Source organism: Cheilinus undulatus, linkage group 22, assembly GCF_018320785.1.
Source record: "Cheilinus undulatus linkage group 22, ASM1832078v1, whole genome shotgun sequence".
NCBI lineage: Eukaryota > Metazoa > Chordata > Actinopteri > Labriformes > Labridae > Cheilinus > Cheilinus undulatus.
The window spans coordinates 702,575-714,907 of NC_054886.1; the positions used below are offsets into that span (position 1 = coordinate 702,575).

The window sequence follows — 12,333 nt, forward strand, 5'->3', positions numbered from 1 at the left end:
TGTATTTTAGTTTTAGTCACATTTTAGTCATTTCTATCCATTTTAGTTTTGGTCTAGTTTTAGTCCATCAAAAGTCCTCACATTTAAGTCTTTACTTTTAGTCCAAGCATTTATTCTCTTGCCTAAATCTGGTACCAAATCATGGTAGTGTGTTCTCTGCACCCTGCCAAACCTGCGGTCCCTGCTTTCTACAGCTGAGAGGCAGAATAGATACAGCTGCTTTGTTTTTTGACACATTTACCCACAGTGGACAAATATCACGGATTTCGAATGTCCGACGAAAACTAAATTACATTTTAGTCTAGTTTTAGTCATCTTGATGAAAACTAAACTTAGTTTTTGCTAGTTTTAGTCATCACAGATCTATTTTTGTTAGTCTTAGTCTAGTTTTTATTGTGGAAAAAAAGGCTGCTGACAAACGTTTTTAGTCATAGTTTTAGTCGATGAAATTAACACTGCATCATTACACCATTATTTTCTTTAACGGGGGGATATGACCTAATTAGGGAGAAAAGCTGTTTAAAAGTGGCAGTGCCAGTCTGGTCTTGGTTTAAACGCATGTATTTCTGTGGTGCATAATTGCATGCAGTCTATGATGGTCTCAGCTGGACCGTAATGATGGTGCATGTGCATTTTTATACTGGTTGCACTGGCATACAGGAAGCAGCTAAGTTCTTAGATTATATCAAAAGTGTCTCGTAAACAGGATTTCGCTGTACTTCCAAAAACAGTTTGAAGACAACTGAAGAAGGTACACAAGCTAACAGGCTATCTCTTTATGTGGTAAAAGCAACAAACTGTCTCTGGATGGTGCTAGATTTCTCTCCAGACAACTTGTCAACATCACAGCATGAACTAGCGTTGATAAAATAGGTAGGTAGGTTTGATTCTGCAGAGTCTGACCAGGTACAAGTTACTCTCAACTCTAGAAGGCAGAAAAAGTGTTTGCACCATAGGCCTTTTACCCCACCTGCAGCATTTTGTTCTTTAAAAAAGTTCTGATAAAGAGAGGGGAAAACAGCTTGCTAACTTTTTGCTAATTGTCCGTAAGCATTAGCAAACTCATTAGCTCAGTCGCTAAGGGGGTAAGTTAATAAGGTCAGGATCTATTTTTAAGAGATTTAATTGTACTGTTAACTCATGTTTCATAACTTTCTGCAATCCATGGTTTGTTAAAGCGCTTTAAACTCAGAGGAGGTGAAACAAAACTACACAGTCAGCCTCTAAGCTGATGGCTTTCTTCATTTTTGACTCGATGGTTCTACTTCCCTTCAAGCTTCAGTACCATATGAGCAAATCCACTTATTATGATGATTCCATGGGGATTAATTGTAAAAACTGCTGCTTTAAATGAGGATGTGACCAGGTCTTGTGAAGGAGAGAAGGTTAATTAACATTCTGACCGTTAATCTGCAGATACATTTGATGTTAAGGAATATATAGGGCTTGTTCCGTTCTCTCTTTGGTACATCCCATTACCCAATGAAATGTAAGCGGCATTGAAATGTAATTAAAGACCTTAAAAAGGAATTACATTAATTAAAAAAAGATAAGAAATGTGAATACCTGAGAAAGACGTTTTTAAAAAATGAAATCATGCCATAAATCAAGGCGTGGGGTGAGAAAAAAGGGGCTAAGATGCAGTTGACAGAGAAAAGAGACTCTTTTTGTTCAAAGACTCGGCAGTTCTCCTCACAACGTTACATTCAGTTACATCAGCCACACCTTGTTTTTCCTTTCTAATTCACCATCGCCCACTCTGATCTGAAATAAAATGGGGAGAAACGCAGCAATCACGGAGCGTTCCTCCCTGCCTCTTTAGGAGTGTAAGTATTGTGGAAACCCTTCAGCTAGCATATACACACGCACACGTTTTTGTTTTGATCTCCACTGGACTTATTCCACATGACTAAAGCCAGCCCTCGTCTTTGTAGCACCAGCTGATAAGTCTCGTTAAGGCCAGCTCGTTAGGAGAGGGCCATCTCCACGGCAACAGCTGGGTGACATCACTGTCTTTTGTGCTATGTCCCTCAAATAGGACTTCTTTTGTCAGTAGTAGAACATGAGAGTTTTTGGTTTAGAAAGTTGGTCAAGCAGCACGGCTTCGTAGCACTGTTCAGCCTTAAGGAGTGTGCAGTCTAGGAGAGAATCCTCAGCCTCATGTCTGTCTCTGTCGTGATGTCTTAAAGCATCTCAGAGCGTGTTTGTAAGCTAAACACAGATTTCCACACATCTTATCAGCAGCATGTCTTCATCAGTAAAACTTATCGTCGATGCGGAAGTGCGGCCTGGTGACATCATCTGGGTTGAGGAAGACAGATATGGATTTCCCAGGGTTCTCGGTGACCAGCTGCTGCAGCCGCTGCGCCAGCTTGTCCTCTGAAGGAGAGATGATGCCGTTAGCAGGGTGGTGCCCAGGGGATCCGTGGCCGTTGGTGCTAGCCGTTAGTTCCTTCTTCAGCTGGCCGGCCTGCTGCGCCTGGTCCAGAGCCGCCCGCAGGTGCTCGCTAGGATCTGAGCGCACGTGGGCGAGTTTCCTTGCGACTAGCAACGCCTGGCTGTCTGTCAGGTGCTCCAACATGTTGCACTGGGGCAGGAAGTAGTTTGGGCAGTTTTTACCCAGAATGCAGTGAGCCAGATCATCCAGGAGACCCAAAAGAAGGCGGCCAGGGGTGTCAGGGTCTGGGCAGGACAGATAGGCGGCAGGGAGTCTGTCGCAGGCCCAGAACAGAAGGGTGCGAAGGTGATAGAGGCTGAGGCCTGTGCGTGGTCTGGCCAGGATACGGGATAAAACAGCTTTGGCTGCTTGGAAAGCCTGAGCCATGGGGTAGGGGATGCACTTCTTTAACTGAACCTGGTATTAAGAGAAAAGAAGGACCAATGAGGATTTAATATACAAGCAGATATTCAAGAGACAAATGAAAAACAGCAAAGAAAGAAAAACAGATGAAAAGTATTGATTTTGTAAACACGATACAAGCCGACACCAAATGTGGCGTAACACTGATTGTATTTTTGATTTTCTCACCTCACTGCGTGAGAATGCCAGCCTCCACTCTCTGTCAGGCCGACCACCCAGTGGGGAGCAGCAGGGCAGCAGATAGAAGCCAGATATGGCCTCCTCCTCTGTGATTTTACCATCCCAGAAGTGGTTGGCGGTCAGCCAGCCTTGAGCTACAGCAGGCCAGCCCCGGAATGACACCACAGGCAGCAGGTCGTACAGCACCCTGCTGGAGCCCGCCTGCAGAGAGGAGGGTGGGAGAATATTAGAACAGCACTGACCCCGTGCTGAATTTTTATTTCTCGATATTGCAGGGGTTGTTTCTTGAAACATTAAACTAAAAACTGGCTCAAATATTGATTTTTACTCAGAAAAAAGTCTTCTTCAGATATTAAATTTCAAAGCATGGCTCAAACTGTCCTTGAGTAGTTGTTAGCCCTGACCTCTACATAGAAACAATGTTTGACTTTTAATAAAAACAGCTTTGCTCCGGGAGGACCTGGAGGATGATAGTAGTGAGGGGTCCATTCCTCTCCAGTCGGTCCGGAATAGGGATGCCTCTCTGCGGGCTCCGTCTCAGCTCCTCCACAGCCTCACTGACCACCCCCCAGAACCAATCTGTCACCAAGGTGGGAGAGAAATAGCAGCCATCCAAAGACTGAGGAGAGCCCAGCGAGGGGATGGCGCCTTTACCTGAGGTGGGAAGAGGGTGAAACAACAGCAGGCCAGATTTACAAAAGAGTCAACCGTAGGAAATAAGCAAACAAGAGATGGAAATCACATGGCTGTACTCCAGGATGCCTGGGAGGGATGCTGCTGGTGTTGTAGCTGGTACAATATTAAGCATTTAGACAGCTGGCTGTGCTCATGCAAACTTTTATCATCCAAAAATCAAAACACGATTTATTCATTACAGCTCAGTTTCAGAAATTAAGCAGAATTCACCACAGTGGAATCACAACACATGTCAGTTCCTACTGTTAAGAGTATTACACAGATTTTTCAACATTTTGATGGGAGTTTAGCCTTTTCTGCCTCACAGCTGGTTGGCAATAGTCCTGGTGGGAGGCATTTAGTGTTCCAGTTTTTTTGTTCTAGTTCACCCCATTCTTGTAAACTTCAAACTTAAGAATGCCTAGAAGGATGTTTTTCACTTTGGCTTTCTCTCCACTTGAACTGAAGAATAACTTCACACCATTTTAGTGCATAAAAGTCGAGAATTTTCAGTTGTTACTGTGAGCAAGATAGCTCTGTTAGAGTAATTCTGTCAATAAATAAATGACTCTCGGATTAGTTTATCATGTCTTTACTCCAAACAGTCATGAGCTCCACCAATAAGAACTCCCCACCTCTCTAGTCATCCAATTTATAAGTGCTAAATGGAATGTTTAGTGTTCATGCCGTGCCTTTTTCTTGATTTGGATGATTTTCTGTCAGCTCTGTGAGTCTTTGAACATCTTCTGATGAGCCTTTTTATTCTCAGGGCATTTTCAGTCCTCTAGTTCGGTTGATCTGGTCTGAATCATAGACCAGTTTTGTACATTGTTGCATTTGACGTCAACTTCAGTCCATGTTCACATGGGGGCATTTACAAGTGGACCAAAACCTTTGTTGTGTGAGGAGAATGCTCTCTGATTGGTCGGTCTCGTGGTTTATGAATACGCCTATAGTGGCGAAAAAGGGAGATTGATCATATTCATCTTTAAATATTCTGAGATTATGATCATTAAAAGTTTTCACAGCCCTTACTACTACAACTACTACTACTACTACTAATGATAATAATAATAATAATAATAATAATAATAATAATAATATAAAGGGCTGTCAAACAAAACTTTTAATGATGATAATCTCAGAATATTTAAAGATAAGTTTGATTGATCCCCCTTTTGTTACATTTTAAAATGTCACTATTCTGTAATTAAAACTGTTTAGTTTTATTTTGAATTTATGATTTATCTTAAACTAAGGGTAACTGAGTTTGTTCAAATAGAGACCTGCTTTTATGTTGAAAGAAAATAAAGAACTTTGTATAGATCAGTAGTGGTGACATTTAGCATGAAAAAAGAAACCTGCAGCAAGACACTGCAGTGGCCAAACAAAGTGTAGCTGCAAAAATGTGTCAAATAGCTGTAACACAAGTGATGGGAAGTCTGGACCACCATTTTATCAAATTTAGGTTTTATTATTTTACTGAGTAACATATGCTCATATCTATTTTTTGTTCCAAAAGAGTTAAGTGTTGAGTTATTCGTTTTAAAGACTGTTGATGTTCAATAAAAGTGTATTCTCTCAAATTTTGAGACACCTCATATGTATACCAGACATTTCCCCTGCCCGTTACTGTGCACAAGAGTACTGTATGTACTGTAGGTTCCAAGAGCTCTTCCCGGCAGTGCGCCTTTTGGAGGCTCACATGTATTTTCTGGCACACGCGCTTCACCTCCGCTGCTACAACTCCATCCTAGGGGAAACACTGTAAAGTGTACGGAAATGGACAATAAAGCATTCAATGAATTCGATATAAAAATAACTGAATGCACTAATAATGGGCCTCAATGATGCACTGATGAATGAATCTATACTGGCGGCCCTCTTTTATTTTTCTGCAGTATAAAAAATTTGCTAAAGTAACAGACCTTTGTCTGCTAACTGCTAACTAGCCTTTGATCAGACTTGCATCTGTAGCACTAATCCTCTAGACCAAAGACATGCTTGTTAGGTTAACTGGTGACTCTAAATTGCCCGTAGGTGTGTGTAAGAGTGCCTGGTTGTTTTTTTCAGCCCTGTGACTGTTTTTTGATTTGCTCTTTGAACCATTTCAGTGATAATATGTGAGTACGAGCTGACATTACATACACAAAACTTAACCTGAATTTTACAGATCAAAAAAGCCAAATCAAGCTGCCTCACTGAGATGCTATCAATGCTACTGTGCATCCTCTGTGCTTGTTTACATCCAGGTCGCAGAGCATTATACCAGCATGGCGGTAGCTTTTAACTGGAGCTGGTAACAGAGCATCTGACCAAGACTGTGGGCCTAAAAGGATTAATCATTAAGTCATTCTGGTGCAAACTTCCAATGGTGCTGACTTTTCATTTTGCTGGCACAGCTGCGTCAGATCCAATCACAAATGTTAGCATGAAAAGAGTAAATGTAGCACATTTGTTACCTGAAGTCTCAAAGACAGAGGTGATTCATTTCAATAAATGTCACTTATTTTTCTCATCTTGGGAGTTTTACACTTGCGAGGTTCAGCCAGTTGATTTCAGAGTGCACTCTTGAACTTTTGATTATAGAGTGAAACTCATAAATGTTGGAGTGTTTTTCCTGGGGAAGCACTTTGCCGTTTACCTTTCTGAAGAGTAATAAGAATAGGCCTGGGCTGCAGCTTTGCTGGGCAAAAATTGCATCACAACATCATGCATCAAATTATGTCTGGGCAACATAAACCAAATTCAATCAGCTTGCCTTCCTCCCAGTTTGCACTGCTACAGGACTTTTATGGTTGTGTTTTCTACTCTTCCTCTATCTCTCTCTTCTACCTGTTTTACATCTTATTTTTACATCTGCTGCTTCTTTCTTTTGGAACTTCATTTACACATTTGTGTCCCTTTTACCACGTCCTCATCAGATATTTTTCCCTCCCTGTTTTCCCCTGATCTTGCAGCGATTATCCTACTATTTCTACTCACCAATTCCTTCCTCTTCCTCCTCCTCCTCTTCCTCATTGTGAAGACCGTTCACCTCCTGGCAGCAGATGCTCCAGCGGGACAAGATGTTGGAGTCACAGAGGCGAAGGCTGAGCCAGGAGTGGCATGGCGGGGAGTGCCTCATGTCCAGGGTGACGGGCTGGTTGCGGTCGTGGAGCTTCAGGGCCGGGACCAGCAGGGTGAAGTCCAGGTCAAAGTCGGCCCCCCTGGCATAGTCGCCCAGATCCTCAGGGTTCAGATCTAAGACCCCTTCCCGGGCTCCACCTGACAGCAGGAGGTACTCGTTGGCCACTGGAAGGCGCTGGTCAACCTTCTGGACAAGACCTGAGCAGGAGCAGAGCAAGGAAGAAAGACATCAATCTATTATGCTCTGTAAGATTTCAACTGACAGGAACTTGTGCTGGGGCTGGGTAACCTCTCTGAAATGAACAGTATTGTTTTCATTGCTTTAGTTTTGGTTGTTCAAAAAAGTACATGTCTGGCCTATTGTTAAGTAAAATGATTGTTTACAGCAAGAACCAGTGACAATATATGCTTACTGATTTCAAGAAAAAAAACACTTAAATGTTAAGGAATTACTATTCTATGTAATTTGATTCATAAGATTTATATTAGAAGTAAAAATCAAACTATACTGACCAGTTTGATAAAAAAAAAAAAAAATACAAAAAAAACCCACAATTGAGATCCTAGACCTGGGGTGTCAAACTCAATCATAGCAGGGGCCAGATCTTGGATTCAGGACTAACCTGAGGGCTTAACAGGGTCACCTTTATACCCATAAACTGTCAACTTAGTTTCATCGGTAATAAAAGATGAAAAAATAAAAATAAAAAAAGCTTAGCACTGATGATAAACGATTTTGACTTTTAAAAAGTTATAAAGATAAGTTTAAATGCTCACAATCTGAGAAAAGTACATTTATTAGTTCAAAAAGGTCGAAACATGAAATTGATATTAATAAGTTATGTTTTTCTGATGGCAAATATCTTACAAATAAGTCAAAATCATGAGTTAAAGGGTCAAAATATGTCTCAGTGTATCATTATTCAGCTAAAAAAAGAGTTTTGGTCCATATTGCTTAGCCGTAGTGGAGACGCATTTCCCATGCAGACCTGAGCAGGAAGGTTTTGAGTATTCTCAAACATAAACACATAAAAAAGCATTTTATATTCAGATGCACGGATGTGCTCTGAGTCTAGTGATCACACACCAGCAGATCCACAAGTGAGTCTGGGAAATTTCTGGCTTATTTTGTTTTGCATATATTTATGAGCCGGCCCTGCAGTAATATTGACTCAAGAAGAAGTGTGAAATTAACAAGCCACCTCTGTGACCACTGGGCAACAAATTTATGATAATCTGAGAGGCTCGCCAACATGTGTACTCAGCAAATCCTTCATTTCAGTCCCCATATACAAGGCAATCTACATAACAAACACAGAGCATCTTCAGCATGACTGACAGGGATTTTCAGAGTTTCTCACTGAGCAGAGTACCTGCGGAGGCGCAGGAGGAAGTGGGATATAACTGTCTTAAAAATATCTGACGGAATACATTAGCCTATTTCTACTGAGACACTTCTCATATCAGGCATTTTTAATACACTTTCCCTGTCTTATGTTAGTGTTTACACAAACTTCTCTCATCTTTTCATCTTGCTTTGCTCAAGTTTTCATGTTTCCTTTCTCCCTCAGTATTTCTGTTCCCCTGAATCTGCTTGCTCCATAGACGGTATAAAACATGGACATAGTTCCAGTGGCATCTCTTACTGACTGACCAAAGTCATAACGCAAGTCTGAAGATGTCCTTTCACTCCTCAACCAAACTTTAGATTTATATAGATTAGTGCTACTCAACATGTGGCTCTTTTGTGAAGATTTGTGGCTCTTTTATGTCTAACTTTTAAATATGATTACCCCGGAAAACCATTAAAAAGGGAAACTTTGACCTCAGAATTAACCATTGCAATTTGTTTCCCACACTTATACAGCAGGCTTTAGTTGTCAGGTTTAATTGTCAACCTTTATATATTGGTCTGTATATTCTCGTTGCCCTTATTTGCAATTTTTTGCCCATCTTTTCCCCTTATTGCTACTTTTTGCCCATTTAAGGTGCCTCTTGCCATTACATGTCACTTTTCACTCATTTCCCCCCACCTTTTTGCTTCTTTTAACCAATTATAGTCACTTTTTACTCATTTTTTTGCCACATTTTTTCCACTTTATACCATTATTGCCACCTGTAAACCATTTTTTTGTCACATCTTACCAATTTCGGCCACTTTTTCTTCACATTTTCTGTCACTCTTCTCCCAGTCTCTGCCATTTTCTGCCTATTTACCCCTGTTCACCCATTTTTGTCCACTTTTTGCAGCTTTTCACCTATTTTGCCAGCTATTTTTAATGCCACTTTCACCCACTTTTCACCACTTAAATTGTGGCTAATGCAAAGGTATTTTTCAACAGTTTGGCTCTGTAGTTGAGCATGTTTGAGTAACACTGATCTAGATACTGGCAAAGAAACTGGAGCAGGACATGTGTCTGCTGGCGAGCGGCTTCAACATACCCATCTGTCAATCAGCTCACCCACACTCCTACTTATGCTAATTCATTCATAACTCTTAGCCTTTACATCATCAAAACAGATGTGTTATGAACAAATTCAGCCCCTTGACAGTTTTTACAAATAAAATGAGCTATAGAGACCGAGACAGATTCTTGAACCAGGCAGTAAACATCATGATCCATGCTGAAAATATGAGCATTTTAAAATGGGACTCCTAGCTAATGCACATCAAGTGGATACTTGATGAATTGCAGCGTTTTGGACCTTAGTGATCGGCTATGATGTCTGTCAGGAGTACTGTGAGAATATGAGGCACAGGTTCTGCTGCAGTGAACCTTCAGATCCCTGTATGACACAAGTAAGAGCTGCATCTGCACTCGTGGCACAGACTCAGGCATGTTCCATCCTTCCATCCATGGACAGGCAGGGGGAGGAAGGTTTCTGGTTTGACTTCTTTAACCAGGGGCCTCCAGCAGGCACTAGAGTGGTTTGTATCTGAGAGTTAAGCAGCACGGAGGAGCATCCAAGTCCGAAACCATGGTTCTTTGCCTAAAAACATTGGATTGCTCCCTCTAGGTGGGGAGTAAGTCTTTGCCCCAGGTGAAGGAGTTCAGGTATCTCAGGGTCTTACATCATTTCAGGTAGAATGGACCCTAAGATTAACAGACAGATTGCTGCAGCATGTGCAGTGTTTTAGCCATTGTACTGGACCATCGTGGTGAAGAGGAAGCTCAGCTGGACGACAAAGCTTTTGACCTATGTTTCAACCCTCGCCATTCATGAGCTTTGGGTAATGACTGAAAGAATGATATCACAGATTCAAGTGGTTGAAGAAAGATGCCTGAGGAGGGTGGCTAGGCTCAGCCAAGGAGGCGGGGTGAGGAGCTAAGACATCTGGATGGGAATATGAGTAGAGCTGCTGCTCCTTTGCATCAAAAGGAATCAGCTGACGAGGTTTAGGCATCTCATCAGGATGCCTGCTGGTTGTCTCCCTGTGGAAATCTTCTGGGCAAATCCAACTGGGAGGACACCCCGATCCAAAATTTGCTGCAGAGATTCGGGGTGCTTTCATACTTGGCCCAGCTGTTTCGAACACGCTTTGGTTCCTGCCCCTACTCCTTTCCTCTGCTAGCTGGCTATCACGCTAGCAACATCGACCCGGACCCAGGCCTATTTGCATACGTACTCAGTCTGATACAGCAGGTGGTGGTATGCACGTAGCTGGTTTACAAACCCGCCAAGGAGGAGAAAGAAGAAGCTACCATGGCAACCACTTGGGTCATGACCCGAGCTAAGATTAGTTTATGTTGTAACCCCACAAAAAAATCCATCCTCCCATCACTGATGATTTAAAATCCCTTTTTAAGATGCCAGCAGCGTCGCTCTTCATTTCTACACATCTACGTGCAACTCAGTGGGTTAAATGGATTCACGCGTTTTTTCTGAGGTGACAGGAGACTTTTATTGCTTTTAAATTTCATCTTACTGATTCCAACTCATGTCCTGTATCCGGGCGCGGTTGCATTCACATCTCATTCGAACCGTGCCAGAGTCCACTTGAATCGCGCCAGAGACAACCTCCCTAGCTTGGGCGCGGTTTGTTTGCATTAACACTGACCACAACAAACTGGACTTTGGGCTCAAGTGCACTCGTATCCAGTACTGAGTTCTAGTGTGAAAGCCACCTAAGCCAAGGGAAAGACTGGGAATCCACCAGGAAGTAAAGGTGCTTAACCTCCTGTGACCTGGTCCCAGGTAGAGAAGATGGATGGATGGATGGATGGATGGATGGATGCTATGATGTCTACCTTAATCAGCAACATCTTTCTTTTTAAGTTGTTGGTAGTGTTGCAACAGAAGCCGATGTGGCACAAACTGGCATCAGCAACACTTTTAAGTGTCTTGTGATACTATCCTCCTGTCCTGTACCAGAAGACATCAGTTTGTCTTCTCTCTTGCAAAAGGTAAGCAAAAGGTAGAGAGTAAGGGGGGACTGTTGAGACATGACTTGACCACAGATGTCCATTTTTCTTAAAACATAAAAACAAAACCCTGAAATTTGCCACAAAATTCATTTAACTTCATCTAAACTTGAACAGCAGATAGTCACAAAAACTGAGTTTTAGCCTCTTTGCACACTTTACTTTTTGATTACCGCCTTTCATATTGCTGTTAGTACTTTCCCCAGAAGAGGCCATATGTGGAAAACTCTGGACTTCTTCTGTTCTACTGTAGCAGGAAACAGACAAAGATTAATTATTTAAAGGATACTTACGGTTTATTTCAACTTGGCTTACATTTAGCAGTTTGGCTAGTTAATTGCTGAGGTCTTTGGAAGTAGCAGTACTACTAAAAAGGAAGTCTTCAGACGATCATTGTATTATATTTTTATTATATTTAGCTCAAGCTGCTTCATCATTTTCCAGAGTGCTAAAAGGCATTCCCCACTCTCCTCTATGAACCATTTATATGAGAGGAACTGGAGCCTCCAAATCCCTTTACAGCCAGTTAGCTGTGTTGTAAACTTCCCAGGCTCTGGGCCCATGGGAGTCCCAGTGCTGGAGTCAAGTAAATTATGTTTTCTGGCTTAAAAGAGCAGCTGAGAAAAGCCTGATCCTATGGCCAAACCTGTGCTGGTTCTAGCAGAGCTAAGTGTGAGCCACTACAGGTCACAAGGTAAGCACTGACACTTAAAAACCCCTTTGCAGTGGACAGATTGTGAGAGCTTGAGCTCAAGTGTTTATCCCCTGCAGGGGAGTTAAGTGGCTGCAGAAAGCTGAAGCCCAGGCATCAGAGCGAGCCGGCAGGCCATGGCTGGGGGCACAAAGCTCCTAACATGATTCCTCTCATCCAGTTACATGGGCACACAACCTTGATGGCGTGTTTTCATGTGGAGGCAAGAGTGTGTACTCGGAGGTGTGAAGAATTGGGGAAGAGAGTAAAGAGCAAAAATGTGACATTAGATGGGAAAAAACAATGATACTCCAGGAGTCGTATCAGAACTATAGTGTATCAGTGGAATATTTCTGAATGTGATAAAAATACTG

General features: G+C 42.1%; 1 protein-coding gene across 4 annotated transcripts in view; it reads right to left on the minus strand.

The window, feature by feature from the left end:
- Nucleotides 1-386: 386 nt before the first annotated feature.
- tmem102 (transmembrane protein 102) overlaps nucleotides 387-12,333 on the minus strand; it is a 52,732-nt gene continuing 40,785 nt past the window's right edge. For all 4 annotated transcript variants that reach the window (XM_041778734.1, XM_041778737.1, XM_041778735.1 and 1 more), the window contains 4 exons: nucleotides 6,701-7,042; nucleotides 3,501-3,694; nucleotides 3,029-3,241; nucleotides 387-2,854 (listed from right to left, as the gene is read on the minus strand). In XM_041778734.1, coding sequence (XP_041634668.1) covers nucleotides 2,255-2,854; nucleotides 3,029-3,241; nucleotides 3,501-3,694; nucleotides 6,701-7,042 — 1,349 coding nt within the window. In that variant the 3' untranslated portion in view covers nucleotides 387-2,254. The remainder of the gene's footprint in view (nucleotides 2,855-3,028; nucleotides 3,242-3,500; nucleotides 3,695-6,700; nucleotides 7,043-12,333) is intronic.